This window comes from Anopheles cruzii, chromosome 3, assembly GCF_943734635.1.
Source record: "Anopheles cruzii chromosome 3, idAnoCruzAS_RS32_06, whole genome shotgun sequence".
NCBI lineage: Eukaryota > Metazoa > Arthropoda > Insecta > Diptera > Culicidae > Anopheles > Anopheles cruzii.
This window is the reverse complement of record NC_069145.1, coordinates 11141978-11161431: the sequence shown is the minus strand read 5'-3', so window position 1 is coordinate 11161431 and position 19454 is coordinate 11141978. Positions and strand designations below refer to the sequence as shown.

Genomic DNA, 19454 nt, shown 5'->3' with positions numbered 1-19454 from the left:
ATTACAACGCACTCCCCAACATAACTACCCTCCGATCGAATTCATATGCAAAGTTCCGGCAAACTTTCGACATTTCGCCTCTCGGCCGCTGCCACGAATTGCTCGTTGAGACCCCAGCGAAAATCATCATCGTTTGCCGATGAACACACACAGCTCCACTGCAGTTTCTTCTGCTCCATCGCCTGACCGGTTTACCTTTACCAACTTACGGCCGCGGTCATGGTCAAAACTAGCGCTAGATCGTTCACTTTTTGCCCCAATGGCCCCCCGATCTAGGGAGAGTGCGTGTTTATGGGGTTTTGCTGTTCTTATTTGGCGCTTCATAAGTCTACAACCTGAAGGACCTGAAGCGATTTTCGGTTTTTTGGCACTCTTTCGGTGCTGTCTGGAATGGGCGATCCTTTCTTGGAATTCCGTTAGCGGGGCCCGGACACGGACGTGACAACCTTCCAGCGGTACGCCTTTGTCGTCGTATTTCCGCGTTTCTCGTGCTTTGGTCAGCGATGAAACAAAGCTGCACTGCTCCAAAGCAGATCTTCAGATTTAGTGTTTGCGTCATTTGCGTCGGCTGAGGGAACGAAAAGGTTTTATTGGAAATCGAAGGTGACGGAGTTTATCGGGCTGTTCTCCCTCGTCTTACTACCTCCCGAGATGGAGTTAAGATTACAAATTTCCCAACAGGCTTGCAGCTGCCACCGAACCGTTACCGCTACGTGCCCCCCAGTATAGACCGCTTATCTAATGCACTGCACACCACGGTGCAACGAAGCGGATAGATCGTACGGAACAAACACAGATGCGAACGGTAGTGCCTTTTTGTATGGTCAAAGCTGTAAAAACATCGATTAAAATTGATTGGCCCATCGGGCCGAGCTACAGAACCGCAGACACCGCAACTAAAGTACTGATTTGTAGTAAAAGCACTTCCCAAATAGTACACAGAGTCGGTTGCGTCTGGCATTTTGTACGGCAGTGTACACGGAACACGCACACAGCGGCCACGATGATCGTAGCTCCACGGAGAGACCCGCGAGTTGCGCCGGTATGCGTACGCGGCCATAAAGCATTAGCGGGTGCGCGGAAACGGCTCAGTTGCGTCGCAGACTTAAACCGCTTCGGTAGCGCGGTACACGGCCGATCAGCGAGAAACGGCCACCGTTGTCGGGCCCCATGGTGTCGCATTTTAAAGAGAGAAATTAAAGTTAACCACATTGTGCCATTTTTGCAGCAGTAATACCCCGAGAAAGGGAGAAAGTTATAGGGTGAGGCGTGTTAATAGTGGAGTTTCAGCACCCGTGCTTGTGCGGACAATTGGTACGAAGTGCGTCTAGCAAAGGTTAGTAATGGCCGCCCGAAGAGCCGAGTTTGTTGGAAGGTGCCGCGTTTCGCCTTCGAACCTTGCAAGGTCATAAATTGTTTGCTTGTAGTTCGATCGGTATTGAAGCTGATGTGTTGCCAACGTACGAACGGAACGGCGGAACTGGGATAAAGTGTGACTAGTTTAGGGCAAAGTTTGTTTGTTAACCGTAGCGTAAACTTAAGCATTTTCAGACCGTCCATTTCGTGGTGCGCGGGCGATCACCCGAACGGCTGATTGCCATCGATCAGGGAAGTGAGCGATTGAAAATGCGCCTGCTCACATCAAAATGGCTCCGATCAAGCGTTTTTCTTTTTTGTTACGTTTCCATCGGAACACCGGCATCGCTCGATTGGGTTGAAGAGCGCTTGGACATTGGAAGCAGCTACGAAAGGCGCGGAAGCTGCAAACCATTAAGAGAGTAAGAGCGAGCGAGAGAGAGAGAGAGACAGAGAAAGAGAGTTTGATCTCAAATCTCCATAACAAGGCGTACGAAAATGAAAGTGAAACAGAAAAGGAAACCAGGCTTCCGTGAGGCAGAGCGCCAGACACCCTGTTGCTGCTGCTGTGGGCGCGCAAGACAAGATCATGTCGCGCGGCGCAGCTCGTAATCATCACACGCACTCACTCTCACCGGACAGCCATTCCGGACCCAGGGGAGCGGGGTCTGTGGCCCGCGGTTAAGTAACGCGGTGGCCCTGTGCCGGACAGAGAAGCGAAGAAAGGCGAACGGAACAAAGCGAGAGAGAGCACCAAGCGGAACCACCATTCGGAGCGATCACGCCCGATCGCCTGGTTCCGATGGGACGCCACCACCGGCAAGGGAGGGAGCACGTAAGGAAGCGGTGTTATGTAATGGCGTCCGCGTTCGGGGGCATCGAGGATGACCCAATGCGCCTCGTAATGCGCACGCTAACGCATCCGCGCCAGTGGTTGTAAGTGTTGTGCAGACACAAGCCAGCCCGAAAACGGGAGCTTACTAAAGCTAACCTTCAATCTGTTTGACGTTGAATCAGGAAGGTTGAAGAAAGTTTGGGCCTTTGCAACCGCTACGTGTGACCAACTTTGTCGGAGTACTTTCAAGCATCGGAATGGGAACACCACACAGACGATGGTTGGTGGTTGTGAACCGCTCCAAGGTCTTGATATTCAAATTGCGAACCGATTTACTAAATTCCATCCTGTCCCTTCCTTCAAGTCGACCAATTCACTGGTCTGCGGCGGCGTAGTGTATCCTTCAGTCAGTCACGCACAAAAACACTGCAGCCAGGTCCATGACTCATGTGTGGCTGGCAATGAGACTCAATCAGCCAACGGCTTAGGCTTCCACCTTGTGTTCCCCCGGCGAAATTTGCAAGCAGAGGGATGTTGCAATACGCTAGTCACCCGTCACCCGTGTTGGGAAAGTTGGGAAACTTTACTGCGGGTTTACGCAAAACCCGCAACAACTACGCGGATATCGAAACGGATGTGAAGAGCGAACAGCCTACCCCAGGAAAATTTGGTTATCGGTTGAAATGTTGAATAGAAACGGTGTATTAACCGCGCCCCAACTGCCAACCTGCATCGTCGTGGGAATGGCCACACGCTTCACTGGCGGCGGGGCAATCTATTGTTTGATTCGTTGAGTTTACTATTTAACTGTAGCTTTCTTGTGCTTCTGGTGAGAAAGAATTTGCAATAACCCCGTTGCGGCCTCAACTTATGAACGGCCGGTTATCGGTTGGGCTGGGGTGCCGGTAAGGTCATTGCGGCTTGTGTGATCATCCAACCGAAAGAAGCCAACAAAAACGAATGATTCAACGTCTGTTTTTTTAACAAAAACTTCCCCCATTAACAGCCGGCTTCCGCAAAAGGCGCCAACAATGGCCGCAAAGAAAGCGCGTTTGTCTCGTCGGTTTAATGGACTCCCGATAAACTTTGCCTTCGGCGGCCGTTTCCGGTTCAAGTGCTGCGTAACAATGTGCGCACACCAAGTTTACTACACTTTTGCTATTGCTGCACGCGTTTGCGCGTCTTGCGTGGAGTTTCTCTTGCCGCGGCGGTGTAATGAATTTCGGTGCATCTTTTTTATGCGTCTCGAAAAACACAATTAATTCAATTAACACACTGCACTTGCTCTCTCGTACACGCTCCGTCGCGAAACTTTCATACCGGTGTACGGTTGGCTCCCACGTGGCGTTACCATAAACGGGTTAGGATTTTCACGCTAGTCGGTCCGGACCATTGTTGCCGCGATTATTAACCTTCTTCGGGGCACTTTTCTACACTCCACTAATTCAAAATGGACTGTGTTAAATAATGTGTTGCATTTGGCAGCTTCTTTATAGTTGCATTTGGCAGCAGTATCTGAGGAGTACATTGAATTGCTCGGTCGAATGCTTCATATGATTGCTCTTTTTTATTGAATCGATCGATTTGAGATATCGTGCGATCGAAAGTGCACTGTATAGTGCGATTCTATACCCACGGCACCTTGCAAAGCAAAGCTGCCGCCTGCATTGTATTGTATGCACCTGGCGATGACCTCAACTAAATGCGATGCCCTTCTTTGGGGGATGATGATGATGTCGAAAAGATATGCGCACGTGTGTGACAATCGCAGTTGGCAGTCTGTAGCTATCGTAGAGTAGGTAAATACAGATCTCGTAAAGTGATCCTTGAGGTGATCGTGTATAGTATATTTGTAGCCTTCAGCATTCCATATTGGGGATTCATCTTGATTTTTTCAAGATCAACAGATTCAAGAAGTACTAGAAAAACATCGTTATGAGAATAAAAAACCTGAATACTAACAGACGATAACAGCGCATTTCATTGCACCACTTGTTGAAGCACCACAAATTGATAAGCTTAGTCATCCATGTTTCGAACATGGGTATTTTCGCTTTCTTCATTCTTTAATCATTGCCGTGTAATCTTGCTGAGACAACGCTTTCGCCCTCTCCCCGTTCTTTTGAATCGTGACATTGAAACGGTAGCATCCACAAGCCACGGGCAAACAACCACGCGATCTTCGGTTTCAAGGAAAAGTAAATTAAACTCTATGACCCTGTCGGACACATTCGTCTGAAGTGGCGCTTTGCTCACGCCTTCCGCTATGCTTGGCCCGTTGAAACTGGGGATATGTTTGTTGTTTGTTTGTGGGTTTTACCCATCACTTTTAGCCAGGGCCCCGCTTCACAGAAGAACACTTATGCGGCTGTTCCGTCTCTGTTCTGCCCCTTCAAAGGCCAATGAACGTCTACGGCGACGTTCGCTCCCAACGGGAACATCACTAACATTTCAACCTTCTTTTGCCGAACCCTTCCAGAAATTCCAATCGTCATCCGTCCAAAATGCGTCTAACGTTTGCCACGGCGGGAGCGTGGTTCGTGTTGATCGCACTGGTCAGCATCCTTGTGCCACAGCGTGCCTACGGCCAGTGCTTCTCGGAGAACGACAAAAAGTCCGACAAAATTGATGCGAACCAATCGCGGGGCCGGCTGTACAAGGGCGAATCGATCTTTACGCTGCAGCTGCTGGATGCCATCAACACGGCCACACCGAACGAGAATGTGTTCTTCTCGCCCTACAGTCTGTACAACGTGATGCTGCTAATGTACTTCGGTGCCCGAGACACGACCGAAAAGCTGCTCCGTACCGGCCTCAGCCTGCAGTGGACCGATAGTAAGGCAACGGTCCACGAGGCGTACGACACCGCGCGTCGCTCGCTGGTCGGGCGATTCAGCGAAGGCTCGGCCGTTGGCTTCAGCTCGGTCGACAAACTGTTCTTCGGCCGCCAGATACCGATCGCGAGCTGCATACAGGAGAAGTTTTCCGAAACGATCGAGCTGCTCGACTACCAAAAAGATCCCGAGGGCCAGCGGCAGTACATTAACCATTGGGTGGAGAATGCCACCCGAGGACAGATCAAAGATTTGCTGTTGCCGGGATCGATCTCACAGAACACGAAACTGGCAATCGCCAACGCTGCGTACTTTAAGGTAAGGACGATGATAACTCTAAGGAAGCCGATTTTTTGACGATCTCTCTTCGGTTTCGTTCTAGGGCTCTTGGCAAACCAAATTCAAGGCCGCTGAAACGAAGAAAGAAATCTTTTACGTGTCCGCCGACCGGCAGGAGTTCGTCGACATGATGCACGTCGAGGGAACGTTTAGCCATGGTAAGAGCGGGCACCACATACCCGATCAAACTCTGTTGTGGTTTGCTGGCTGACCGCGGAACTGTTTTCGTTCTTTCAGCGGCCAACGAAAAGCTCGGCTGTCACATTCTCGAGCTACCGTACAGTTTCGGCGACGAAGGCTCCAACAGTGCGGACGCCAACGGCAATCAGGTCTCGATGTTCGTGTTCCTTCCGCCGGCCGAACCGAACTCGCTCGCCAAGCTGCTCGCGCGCCTCGCCGCCGAAACCGATATCCTGCAGGAAGTGGTTAACGATGGCATCTCGCGCAAGGTCGACGTGAAGCTGCCAAAGTTTAGCATCGAGAAGATGGTCGAATTGAAACCGGTGCTCGATCGGCTCGGAATGGGCAAACTGTTTGAGAATACGGCCAACTTTACCGGCTTCACTGGCGGCGTGGAAGCGATCGGATTCGACGAGGTGCTGCAAAAGTCGAAGATCGAAGTCAACGAGGAGGGTTCGGTGGCGGCGTCCGCAACGGTGGCGTTCAGCTTCCGGTCATCGCGCCCGGCCGACCCTGCCATGTTCCACTGCAACCATCCGTTCGTTTTCCTCATCTACGACTTTACCAGCCGGGCGGTTCTGTTTAACGGTATCTACCGTCAGCCGGAGTAGAGATGGATGAACCGTTGAGCGCGTTGGACGGATTTAGCATTATTTATTGGTGCGGCCAGCATGGTGTGGGCGAGACGGCCGATCGCCGCGAAAGCTAGAACTCAAATACCATCGGCAGCACCGCTCAGTGAAGGATAGAGGTAAGAGGACCAAAGGAAAGGACAAACCAACTGGTGACCCACTAGAAAGAAAGATGGTAACGTTGCACCACTTTCGACCACACGAGGAAGGTCACCCTTTTTTAACCATTTACGACAAACTAGTGTACTGTTTTCTCGATAAGAAGTAAAAGCTAAATAAAACTCTGGAAGCAAAACACACACAACGCGTGGTCAAATGAACGATCGTGCTCAACGGAGGAGCAGCAACAGGAGCGCAAACGTTTTGTATATATTTTATATATTTTCTTATAAATTCCTACACATAAAATATAACAACAAAACGACACAGCAAAACCTGCAGTAAAACAAGTAAAAGTAAAAGTTTGCCCATGCGCCGCCGCTAGTGTTTATGGCCATTTGAAACGGTCAAACGCCGCAGTTTCCACGATTGAAGCCCTTATCGCGCCGCGCTGGGCAGGTACGGAGAAAACAGGTGACAGTAACGATACAAATTCGAACGAATCGAAAACACAAGGGTAAAAACGTGAACCACCCAGCAGTCACTACTAAAAACAACACTCCACAAAACGGTAAACGTACAGGTAACACCACAAAAAAGGCGAACCACAGAACCTGTGGCATATTCGCGAATGTTTTAACTGTTTTTTCGCCACCAACGCGCGTGTCTTGCGCGGGATCCGTACGGGTTTTTTGTTTTTGTCACCCTACCCAATAGGTTCGGCGGCTGGTTTGGCAAAGGTAATGAGGCCATGGTAAAACAAGCAAAAAATTAATACGAAACCATCGCTGCACAATGGTATGGGTTTTAAAATACGATCGACACGCGATTGATCACCGCCACGTTTGAGCGCGGTTAAGCTAGAGCATTGCTGTGGCCGCGGGAAGCACACGAGATGCGAGTAAAACGTAACACGGGAAGCCCTCATCGTAATCATTGTCTGCGGTGATGCTTCTTGAACGGCGGACGCCCGATCCGGCATCGCTGCAGCTTCCGTAGTAGATCCGCCACCGAAAGGAAGGTAGACGGATGGCGTGGCAAGCTGGAGTCGGAGTAGTTTGACAAGCGGGAAGCCAACGGAGAGTGTTCCGGCGAGTAAGCTGCGGCGGCAGTCCCCGCACGGCATGGGCACGACGGTCGGAAGCACCGGAAAACCGACCAGAGCCATGCTCTCCAGTTCGCGCACCGGAAGCGGCGGCGTCGGGCCGTCGATCGTTCGGGTTTCGTTCAGAGATGGTTCTGCAGAAAGGAGAGCAGCTTCGTTTCGTAGTGTTTGCTGGCTTCCAGGTTGCGCAGGGAGTGCCGCTCGTTCGGGTAGACCTGCAGCTGATACGGTTTGTTGGCGCGCACCAAACGATTGACCAGCTGGGACGTGTGGTAAAAATGCACGTTCTCGTCGATCAGCCCGTGGATGATGAGCAGACGATTGTCCCTGCGGGAAGAGAGACGGGAAATGGGGGGTGGTGAGCTGAAGGTGGGCACGCACCATAATAAAGGGATCCTTACTCGTCCGGGAACTTCTGGATGTAGTTGAGAACCGAGCCGGCCGTGTAGCCGGATCGGTTGCTGTCCGGCAGGTCCATGTAGCGCTCGGTGTAGCCCGTATCGTAGTACTCCCAGCTCGTCACCGGTGCACCGGCAATGGACAGCTTGAACACCTCCGGGTACTGCACCAATCCCATCAGGCTTAGGTAACCCCCTGATGGAGAAGCGCCGGAAGCGGTTAGAGGCTCTTCATGGTGTGCTCATCGGGACCCTGTAAAGTGCACCTACCGTACGACCAGCCGTGTATTGCCACCCGGTCCATGTCGATGTACCCGAGCTGATCGGCCAATATGCGTAGCACCTCCACCTGATCGGCCAGCTCGACCGTTCCCATTCGGCACCGGATGTACGATTCGAACTCTACGCCCCGATGGCGGGAACCGCGAGAATCGACACACACCACGCAGTAGCCCTGCGAGGCGAGCATATGCATCCGGAGCTGGCGCATGCCCTACGGTGAGAATCATAGGGCACACGCACGCGATTAGAACCAAACCAAACGAAGGGCCATCGGCGGTCCGCCGTTACCTTGAACGTATTGTTGACCGTTTGCACCTCCGGTCCACCGTACACGTTCAGCACGGTCGGGTACTTGACGCCGAGCGCGAAGTTGTGCGGCTTGAACACCATCGCGTACAGGACGTCCCCGGTCGAGATGCGCGGACTGTGGATGGACGGGTTGTACTGAGTATTTTCCGACGGTCTACCTTCCGTCAGGTAGCCCACTGAGATCAGTTCCAGTGCGTCGACCGGTGGCATCTGGGGCGGTGCCGTGGAAGCCCTGCCGCCTGTCTCGACACCGTCGCCATCACCGTGCCTTATCCTAATCAGTTCCCACGATGGCAGCGTGTAGATGTTGCAGTACGTTTGCAGAAATATCGTACAGTCCTGCGGAAGCGGACGGGAGAACAGCATTAGGCGGGCTCCCTTTCTGGCACGCTACGCATGAACACCGCGGTGGCACTTACATCATTAAAATCGACCGTAAACGAGTACCCGGGCATGGTGAGCAGCCGAAGGGCGTTGGGTTTCGCGAGGCTCACCACGTACAGGTGCTTCTCGAGGGGCGTCTCCCGGAGGCCCATAAAGTAGACCAACCGGTGGGCCCGGTCGAACCACACGTTACGGCCCAGCACTTCCCACGGTCCACCCGTAAGGGCCACCTTGCTAACGATACGTGGCACCAGCGTGCTCCCGACGCTGGCTGACAATTCCCCGACGACCGAGTGACCCGTCGCTGTGACCCGCTGCTGACTTCCGGCGCTCGGTGCCGTAGCATTGGCGCTACTATTATTGCTGTGGCTACAACTAGTATTGCTGTTGCTATGACTACTATGACTATTATTGCTACAACTAGTGTGACTGTTGCTATGGCTACCGCCTGTAGCCAGACTAGAAGTGATCAAGTACAGATGGCGGAAGCCCGTCTCCTCCGAGGCCCACAGGAACGTAACCTCGTGGTCGGTCAGTTCGATAAAGTGCAGCAGCTCATGCACGTTCACCCAGTTGGCGGACGTTTCCGTGTAGATCACTTGCATCGGGCGAGTGCTCTTATCCAGCGGCGAGCGCCATCCGGACGACGATACGGTCGCCGCCGTGCCCTGCTGTTGCGGGTGCTGTTGTGGTTGCGTTTGTGACTGACTGGCCGTGCCGGGCGCCCCGGGGTGACTGGCCGCCGCGCACGGATTCGGGGAGGATGCTAAGCTGCTGTAGATTTCGCAAAAGTTATCCACCGGCAGTAGCACCACCTCCAGCCGCTGCTGGGGACGATCGAGCAGCTGTGCCCAAACACTACAAGCGAAGATGGTGGTGAGAAAATGGGTTTAGAGCTCTCTAGTTGGTGCCCCTCGTCCACCCAGTAACTTACTACTTCGAGTCCGGTGTCCAGCCGACGCGCACGATATACTCGAGCCACGGGAAGGCGAACGTTAGCGGACACTGCAGCTCCTTGATGCAGATGTCTGTGATGCGCAGGCTTTCGGACAACCGGAACTGCACCAGCTTCAGCTTGGACTTGGCGTTCGGGGTGCCGGCGCGCGGGAAGCGATACTCTTCGTGATCGCGCCCCGAAGACTGCGACGAGGGGAACGTGTACAGGCTGACGTCGCTTTCGTCCACCTCCTCGTACACGATGCGATAGATTTCGTCTGAAGGAAGAGTTAGGGAATCGATTTACTAAGAAAAGCCACCTTGTTGAATTTGTAAATAACCTAAACAATATAATTTAAAATTGAAAAGAGAGTGAAAAGGCTGTCCACCAAAAACAAAGCGAAACGACGCGCTTTAAACATGTAAAACAATAAAAAGCAAACGGTAAACAGGATGGTTGCAAAACTGCGTTCGTTCCAATAATCGGTCGCGATCACGCGACGATCGTCTGCGTAATGCAGGCAGAAGAAAGGGGCACCGCGTGCGCATTGTAACACATTTTATGGCGTTTTATTTACATTGTGCAGGGCCGCTACTGGCACCATCGGCCAGCCGCCCCCTTAATTGGTTAGCGCCACCGTGGACAGAGAGAGAAAGAAGCCAAATTGGCACTCCGTTTTATTGTTTTGCATCGTTTCGCCAACGATCGTGTCATTCCTGTGCCCAGCGCACGAAAACGAGCCTCATTCCTCATAGGAAACGCATGGCCATGGGTATGTTGGCCGATACAGGCGAACTGTAACACGGTTACAGAGCGCTCATTAGTAGGCAAACGTGCAGAATGTTGAATCGATCGAACACGCGCGCGCGACAGCAGCCGAAAGCAGATCCTCGTCTTTCAGGAGGAGATCGAACTGTCTGTCGGTGGCATGGCACGGCACTCAAGCTGTCACACGTGTGGACACGCACGTTCGCGCGCCATTTTCCACTTATTGGCTCCCGTCCCGTGCAAGTGAGTCCGTTTTTAGGTTCATTTCTGAATATTTTCTCACACTCCGGTGGCCACGGTCCCGTGGTAGGTTGGCTAGTTGGCCAGTTGGTTGAAAAATGCAGTAAACAAAAGCGAAGCAAAGAAGGAACGCCAGTTGCGCGGCGAAAAAACAAACGCGTGGTTGCCTCATGCGCGTAACGTGCGGCCACGCAAAGGGGATAGTTTGCTGGAGAAAAGGGCAGAAGAACTACAAAATAGTAACAAGCCACGTCAATTAAGGAACATCATCATGATGTGCCCGGCGTCGTTTTGCACGTCTTGTTGCCGCGTTCACTGTGTGCACAGTTCACGCAGCTTATGTTTTGGGAAGAAACATTTAGCTCCATAAACTTTAATCGAACAAAATATCGCCAGACATCGTTGCAGCTTGACGCGGTGTTGATGATCTTCTTCTTCGGTATTAAAGTAGAAATGGTGTCAATTAAATCGACCAACGATCGATAATAATTTGCTTAATTCATCTTTAAAGAATTTAATTATCAGCGGCGAAGATCTTCGTCGATCGTCAGTCGAAAGACGATGGCATAATCAGAGCGGCACATGGTCCATACAAAGAACTGCAGTTGGGCGTAATGAATGATCGCGACGTCATCAATCCATTTTAATGTAAGGACTATAAACTACCCCCGCTGATAGAGCAGTCGGTAACGCTCTTCGCTGTCAGCGCAGCTGGCCGTGGTTCGAATCCCGGGATCGGTTGTAACTCAACCGGCCATGGTTTCGATTCCCGATACCGGCGTGATAGGGGGGGTTGGCGCGGGGCTAACAATCCCGCCCGTAGAAATGAAATGTTAGAGAGAGCACCAGAGATTAACATTGTCTCTGGTGCAGGCCAAAAAAGCCAAAAAAGAAAAAAAGATAAACTCACCAAGACTAATAGATCATTAGGAAAGGCAACCTTTAGGTCTTAAAGCGTAGCTCCATTGCTCCATCAGCCAACGCAAATTGCTGGCAATGGCAGCGCAGAAAGGCACTCCAAACTGGCGGAGTTTGACTTAATTACCGGGCACGGCAGCGTTTAGTGTCCCGCTCTATCAATCGAATCGCTTCAACTTCTGCTACAATTGCGAGCGCCTCAGCGTTCGCCTTTCGCTTTCGCCATATTGAACGCAAAGTGGGCACCGACGTGAGATACTGTGAGACGTCCACTAACTCATCCATTACTCAGTGACCCCTCCGGGGTCTCCGGGAATCACACATTCACTGAACCACTGGAGCCCCACCAATCAAACCGTGGCGGGCCGTCGCCATTGCGACTGGTTTGAAGTGTAAATGAACTCGTCGTCGTAGTCCACCGGGCGTCGGCAGTGATACCGAATCGGGCGGTAAGATAATTTGTCGATCATACACCAAAGGAGTAGGTTGCCGCCACCGGTTGGCTCTGCACTCGCCGTTCACTGGCCTAATGACACGGTGGCCCCATAATCGAATCGGTGGTGGCTCGGTAGATTACATGACATGACCGACCGCCCTGCTCCCTGGCGTACCGCCATTTGGGGCAGACCTTTCCAAAGCGCCGGTTTTCTGCGGACCACGCGCAGACACAACTTCTGGTATGTTCGATTATTGATACAGCTTTCAGTAGCTGGGATTTGATTCGGGCTACCCGTCTCCGGGCACCATCACCGGGACGGGACAGCTCGACGACCCCCCCCCTAATGGGCTCTTTAATTTGAATGTACCAACTTTGATTTACTGTTTAATCGATATGCTCTTTTGATGTGCTCCCATTCGGGCGTCAATCAATCAACCGGTTCTTTCGTGTTGGGTAAATTGCGGAGAACGTGAACCCCACATTGGATGATGAATTCGTAATCGATGTACAATTAATGGACGCTTTGTGTTTAAATTTCCATGTCCACCGCTTGGGACAGGTACGGGGGAATGAGTCTCTAGCGAGAGAGAGTCAATTTTATTTACAAAACCTAATCAGATCACAGGAACAACTCAAATCGCCGCTAGTCTAACGGACGATCTCTAGCTGCCCACGCGCGCCTCAGTGCCAGTGGGACTTCTTCTTGATGTGGATCGAAACGGGCACCGTCTTCTCGATGTACACCTTCTTCTCCACGATCACCGGGACCTTCTTCTCGACGTGCACCGGGTACGGCTTGGGCACCTCGACGTACTCCTTGTGGATGACCGGTACCTTGACGGGCACCTTCACCGGGTACGGCACCGGGCGGTCCACGTGCACCTTCTTTTCGACGATGACCGGCACTTTCTTCTCCACGTACACCGGCACGTGCTTCGTCACCTCGACCGGGTACGGCACCGGGACCTTCTTCTCGATCGTAACGTGCTTCACCACTTCCTTGTGCTCGCCGAAATCGTGGCCACCGAAATCGTCACCGCCAAAGTCCCACACACCGCGCTTGGCTTTGCCGCCCTCAACGGCGGCCCCGGCAGCGATGGCCAGCGCCACGGACAACACGATGAAAGTCTGTCGGAAAAAGGTGTGCACAATCAGACGCGATCTTCGCAACGATGTGCTGATGATGTGCTTACCTTCATGACGATCGACGTTGATGGCGGAAGGTTCCACGAAAAAAAGGCACTTCGGGCACGGATCTTTCAATTGTTCGGTAAAGCCTTTCGAGCAGGATTACTACTGCCACTGCTTTGCTCTGTTCGACCTGTGTCTTGCTGCAGAACACCGACGAATGATGCTACACTGCCGGCCACCGATCGGTTTTATAGCGATCGGTGTTTAACCCCCCCGAAACACGGCCAACCGTATCTGGCCCAGTAGTAGGGATCCACGGTTCTCCGGTGGCGGCGCATCGAAGGACCGCGCGCAGACACTTCGCCATTCGGCGTGCACTTTCTGAGGCAACATCTTTGCCACACTTCCTACGCCGACGACCGACCTAGGCGGGGTGGTCCTAGTTTTCGGAACCGCTTGTTCGCGTGCGTGCGTGCGCCTCGTGTGCACGGGATGGCCCAATTGCGAAGGGGGCTGCCGTTTCTCCGCTGCACCATACGAGTTTGTGAGCGAACGGAAAGAGTTAGTTGGGAGCGTTTGGAAAGGATGCCACACGCAACACAAAGGCTTTGGTACCACGCAAATGGTGTACTTTGTCACCGGATCAGATAGGACAACATTGTTGAACCCCTACTCTCTCGATAACCAGCAACCGATTGATGGAGTCCATTTTCCAGATCATTTCTCGGTGATAATAAATCAACACATTGGTCGCCGAGACTGGTTGCCGTTTGAAAGCGCCGAAGAAGGAGTTTTTACGTAAAGATTTATTACTTTTCACCGAGCGCGTGCCCGCGGTTCGCGTCACTACGTTTTTGCTCATTGGTAACGCGTCGTTGATCGGCTGAGTGTGATTTGTGGCGGCGGCCGTGGTGGCACCACTCTTTTCGGAGGAGATCGCTATCGGCAAACGGATTGAGCTACAAAATCTATAGCGCCGTCCCGTGACGGCTACGTGGGGCCATAATTTATGTCACCTAGCCGGCCAGTGAGACAGCCGCGGTTACTACACGGAGCGGCTTAGTAAGATGGGAAAATGTGTGAAAAGTGTCCGGCACGGCGAAGAAGAGACGCACGGCCCCGTATCGGCATCGGCACGTTAAGTAATCCTTCGGAGCGAAAACTCTTAGGGATTTTCGAAACGAAAGGATATGATGTCGATGTTTCATGGGCAAATCTAAGATTTTTTTATAACAAAACTTTGGTCATCAAATTTCAACAAGTTTATGCCAAAACATTGGCTTCAAGAATCCTCTGGCGGAACGGTAGACACATCTGGCTTGACCAACACCAACGGCTGCGCTGCGTTACGAGCGTTCCGGAGACTTGCAAAAGGGGCCCCAAAACAATCGAAACAACGCACCACAAACAATGATGGTACCCGAACGGCGTGGCGTACTACTTAACCCGGTGATGTCGCGATTTTTTTCGCCACCCATTAACACCCGGTACGCCGCGGGTGGTAAAGAACACGGCTCCGCTAGGAAATGCACTGCTGTAGACGCAAGATGCAGTCATGCAGCACCGGAGGCCAATTATGCTCCCACAAGCAGGCCGGACCAAAGCTCCTAAAGGCCGCTTATCAGGCGGTCCGACTTGGCGTTGCGCGTTCTCTGTTGAAATGATACCGGGGCGGGCGCGGCCTGGCGAAATTGGCACTGCCATTACGACGGCGCGCTCCTTTCGGGTTCTCAAATCGGCCACATAAGTGGCCGGCAACATATCAACAGGGCGCGTGCGATGGCGCGAAGTCGAGCGCCAGACACGGCACGGAACCGCAGCACGCGCAATCGAACACGACGATGATTATTGTCCGCCCGCCGCCAGCCAGTTGTTGTGCTTTCGTTCACAGATTCAATTGTTTTACCGAAGCAATTTAGCATACAGCGGGGCGGGCGTGAGATGCGTGTGTGTCTGTTAAAAACCCGACCCGAGTGTGGTCACACACTCGGCGGTGGACGGTGAACTTTGTATGCTGACCACTTTCATCGATCGACAAACATATCGCGAGATATTCTCCAAAGCAATAACGCTGATCATGCTGCTGATCGAACCCCGCGGCAATGGCGCAACCGTCTGACGGATTTGGAACACGTGAGCGTACGTGACGATGAACGCCGGGAAGGGCAGCACCGAACGGGAGCATCGGCCGCCGGAGGCGCATGGCATTTCTCCCCTTTCGAAGCTACCGTGGCCAACGCGTTCACCCAACGCGGCGTGGCGTGGCGCGGCGAACGAGGAAAGTAATATAGATTGTGGGCCCCAAGTCGGTGAAGGTCGTTCGCGTTCGTCGACATGCGCGGTGATGAGTTTCGGGGCTTTTCTTTACTCAATTATGCTCAGCCGTCGAATTGCGGCGGCACAATCGATCGCGGTTCGATCGCGTGTCTATCGATCACCGGGCGAGCAGTTGCATCCATATAATTTCGTTACTTTGCAGTGCCATTTGGTACGCCATTGACTTTGTGGGGGTAATTTCGTTTTTATAAAACTCGATCGTTGATCGTGCAGCTTGGGCAATTTCTTTTCCATAAGAAAGTTCTCGGCTCGAAAGGTTACGATCAAGCAAAGTAGTTCAATCCAATAATTGTTTTCGTATGTTAATTTAAAATAGGGTCACTTTTCGTCTTTTCGTTCACCGAAGACGCTGGGCCATTAGGCTTAAGCTTGGCCCATATACTTGGCTGATCGTTTTTGTTTTAGTTTGGCGTCATAACTAGTCAACATCCGCCCCAAAAAAAAGGCAATCAACGAAGCGAAGAAGGATACGATAAATAGTGATGCGGTTGTGGTGCGATTGGTCACACATCTGTTGCGCCACCCGGTCACAGAGGTCGACCGCCACGGGTGGTGACCTACAACTTGCGCAAATATTGAAGTGAAAACGTGTGGTGTGTTTTAGACACGACTTCAAACTATTGTTAGTAGTGATAAACAATAGTAAAACTTCCACCCAATTGCCTGTGCCAATCCAAACACTGATCTGCGCGATCCGATCGGACGATCGTAAACAGTTGGTAAAAGCATCATCGCAATCCGCACAAGATTTACAACATGGGTTAGTGGAGTCGACGTTAGGCGGAGCAGGAAAGCGGAGCGTGAAACCGATGCAGTGCAGCCAAGTGCAATAAATGCAGCACCGAAGGGCAGGTCGGCCGATCGTGGCAGTGGATTTAGTTACAAGTATTGCATCAGCAAGCCGATGTTTAGGCGCCATTTGTTTTTTCTTTAATACGATCGAAAGTAATCCATCCGTGTAATGCTGAGCGCACCGTATGGCCACCGGCCCCGGGGTCGGGTGTAGGCAACAAATGTCACAGTGTGGCCGTGAAACACCCGAGCGCGGCTGCATGGAACCGAAACGGACCATAAACCCCGCATTGCGACACTTCCGCTAACCGCAAACGATGAGCCACGTTAAAGCATTATTAAATCAAACAGAAATTGATGGAAAAAGAAAATGATCGTGTCCCAACTCGTGTCCGCGAGCGGCGAGAAATCACACTTCGGACTTTAGACCTTTACCTAAAACTAAATACAGGATCAATACGCGATCGATCGGGAATGCACTTACCGTCACTTTCCGGTTGCCACCAGAAGCCCTGATAGCGGCTGAACTCTTCCTGCATCACGTACGACGGTACACCGGCCGTGAGCGGGTCGTCGGCAAACGAGCGGCGTCCGTCGTGCGCGTACGTCAGCCGCTCACTGTGCCCACTGTGCGTGTGCACCACCCAGATGTCCCCGTTGCACACGAACCCTACCAGATCGGAGTTGTGCGGACAGATCTGTGGATCGATGGCGGCGGCCGCTCGCTGAAAGATCCTTAATTCCGACGGAAACAGTGTGCTGTCCTGAAAGGGGGCAAGAAATGACGCTGTTAAGCTGCATGTGGCTCACCCCCTTCCCCCCGTAAGTCCGTACCCCGTAGCCGGTGTCCAGACACTGGTAGAGTGTGTTGCACGCCGGGAAGACAATTTTTCCGCTCGACTTGTGCAACTCGTACGAGGTGATGCCCCAGATCGAGAGGCGTTTGCGTTCGAGCAGCAATTGCACCTCTCGCGAGTTGCTCGTGGACAGGTGTCCCACGACCGGTTCGAGCAGCGGATGCCATTCCATCATCCGCGGCTGCTGCTGCGATTGCGATTCGTCATGTGACATCAGCCGCTCACCGGTGTGGTTCTGGTCTCCGTCCGGAGCCCCTCGGGCCGGAACGTCCGTGTAGAACAGCATCGTGTCCCAGCCGTTGACCGGTGCACTGAGAAAATACACTCTGGTCCTTCCATCGGACAGCGTGCGGAAGTTGACGCACATCGGAAAGGAAGCGGCCATTGTGATGGCCATTTGGCGGCGCGTTTCACTGACGATGCTCTTCAGCTCGGACCAGCTCTTTTTGCGCGGCACCGACGGTGCCTCATCGGCCGCCAGGGCCCGTCGTCCCGGGAACGACGTTAGTCCGTTCAACAGCCCACTGCCGGTGGCACCGGAACCGGTGGTTCCGTTGGTCGACTGCTCGTGCCGTGAAGAGTACTCCGGATAGGTTCCGTGGCAGCCAACCAGCACGTCCAGTGAATCCGTTGCCATGGGGCAGGGTGCGTAGCTTGCCGGCAGTACGCCGCCGGTGGTGGCGTAACTCGCACCTCCTTCGGCCCGCTCGGTGCCGCCACCTGCACCGCCCCCCGTGCCATCCATTTTCTTCCTAATCTTCGACCACAGCCGGCCCGCTTCCTCCAAGTTGGCCAACGGTGCGAACAGTAACCCCACCAGATGACCGAGGTATAGTTCACCCAGCTTTTCCACCGGTTCCGGACCACTGGCTCGCAAAGGGTGCGTCCGTCCGTGGACCGCGCGATGCCCAAGGACGTGTGTCGAAATTTTTACACCAGAGCAGGTTCGTCTAACAGCGCAATAAAGGACGGACAAGGAAAGGTAACGTTAGCTCGGGACGATCACAAATCCTTACACCGTCGATCCACAAATAATACACATTTCAGTGGCACAGCAAGGAACTGGGAAAGACAAATTGGTCGGACGCGCAGAACGCAACGATTAATACCGCCGAACCCGTCCTTCGACCCTTATCACTGACGTTTGTTATGCGTATCAGCGCGACGTGCGTTCACCTCGCCACTCTATTGCGTTACACGACGGGACAATTTGTTTTGCTCCGCCGCGGGTCGTACGGCTTTGCTGCCACAGACTTGGGTGTCGCGCCACTTTTCTTTTCAATTTTTCCGACGACAGGCCACTTTGCAGGGCCAGCAACGAACAAAACAAAAACAGTGATGAAGAAATGAAAAATGCCAACCAACCGAACCTACACACGGCCACGCGCACGTACACCACACACCAAGGTTGCCTGGCGCTAGTGCGTTGCAGTGTTTTCGGACGACTTCTGGTGCGTTGCTACGGATTTGCCTTCGACACAGACAGCCTTATCGTTGCGATTGCATCCTTTAACGATCACAGCAACCCGTTCATCGCAACGCTAAACGGTGGGTCATTTTTGGTTTTCTCGATCACACAAAGAAAGTGGAGCCGAGGTCACGGAGGCGAGGCCGAACTGTGTTGTGCTCTCGAAAGGATGAGTTGCAGAAAAAAAAAACACACACACGGTCCCCGCTGGTACGCACTGCGAAATGGCAGCCGAAGATGAACGTCTTGGCGAACGGCCCACCGCGATTTCGGGACCGTTTGGGCACGGATTCTTTCTTTTGCCACACGATTACGCCGTAATCGACGACACACACACAAGAGGCCCGCGGGGCCCACGGGACACTGTCACACACGGAGAGCTGCTACGAAATACTTTCTCTTTTCAAGGGGATTACCGTTTCACTTTTCGGTGCGTTACGTCTCTCCTGTCCTTCCGGACGATCGCCTTGCTTACGCCCTGTTATTGTTGTTGGTGGCGCTGGTTTCGGCCGTCCAAATTGCTGCGGTTTTCCACGGGCTCACGTTTGACAGATGATCAGCCCGTTCTTGCTATCGTTCGTAAACCGTCTCAAATTGCCCACAAGCGCGCTTTGACCTCAATGGACCCAGTGTCGTGCAAAGGCCAAGATGACACAAGCCAGCCAGCTGCGTTTTTCACACTTTTCTCGGAAAAATTCCGTACACGATTCGTGGAGCGGCAGTGTGGAGAGGTCGTGTGTTTTGGTTTTGCGTTTTCACCACAGTTCTGCCAAGCCCCTCCACACACACACACACGTTTGACAGTCGATCCTTT

At 52.8% G+C, this 19454-nt stretch overlaps 2 protein-coding genes across 2 annotated transcripts; one reads left to right on the top strand and one right to left on the bottom strand.

Annotated features, from left to right (window-relative positions):
* Positions 1-1237: 1237 nt before the first annotated feature.
* On the top strand, positions 1238-6474 carry LOC128274489 (serine protease inhibitor 88Ea-like). The gene is made up of 4 exons (XM_053012706.1): positions 1238-1336; positions 4671-5343; positions 5408-5522; positions 5602-6474. Exons 2-4 carry the CDS (start codon positions 4696-4698, stop codon positions 6153-6155), a joined length of 1317 nt encoding a protein of 438 aa, XP_052868666.1. The 5' UTR covers positions 1238-1336; positions 4671-4695; the 3' UTR covers positions 6156-6474.
* A 143-nt stretch (positions 6475-6617) lies between these two features.
* Positions 6618-17917, bottom strand: LOC128269840 (dipeptidyl peptidase 8). Its single transcript, XM_053007245.1, has 8 exons — positions 17150-17917; positions 16800-17079; positions 9688-9967; positions 8789-9611; positions 8349-8708; positions 8049-8271; positions 7782-7974; positions 6618-7707 (listed from the first exon to the last, which is right to left on the bottom strand). Exons 1-8 carry the CDS (start codon positions 17915-17917, stop codon positions 7503-7505), a joined length of 3132 nt encoding a protein of 1043 aa, XP_052863205.1. The 3' UTR covers positions 6618-7502.
* Between the last annotated feature and the right edge of the window lie 1537 nt (positions 17918-19454).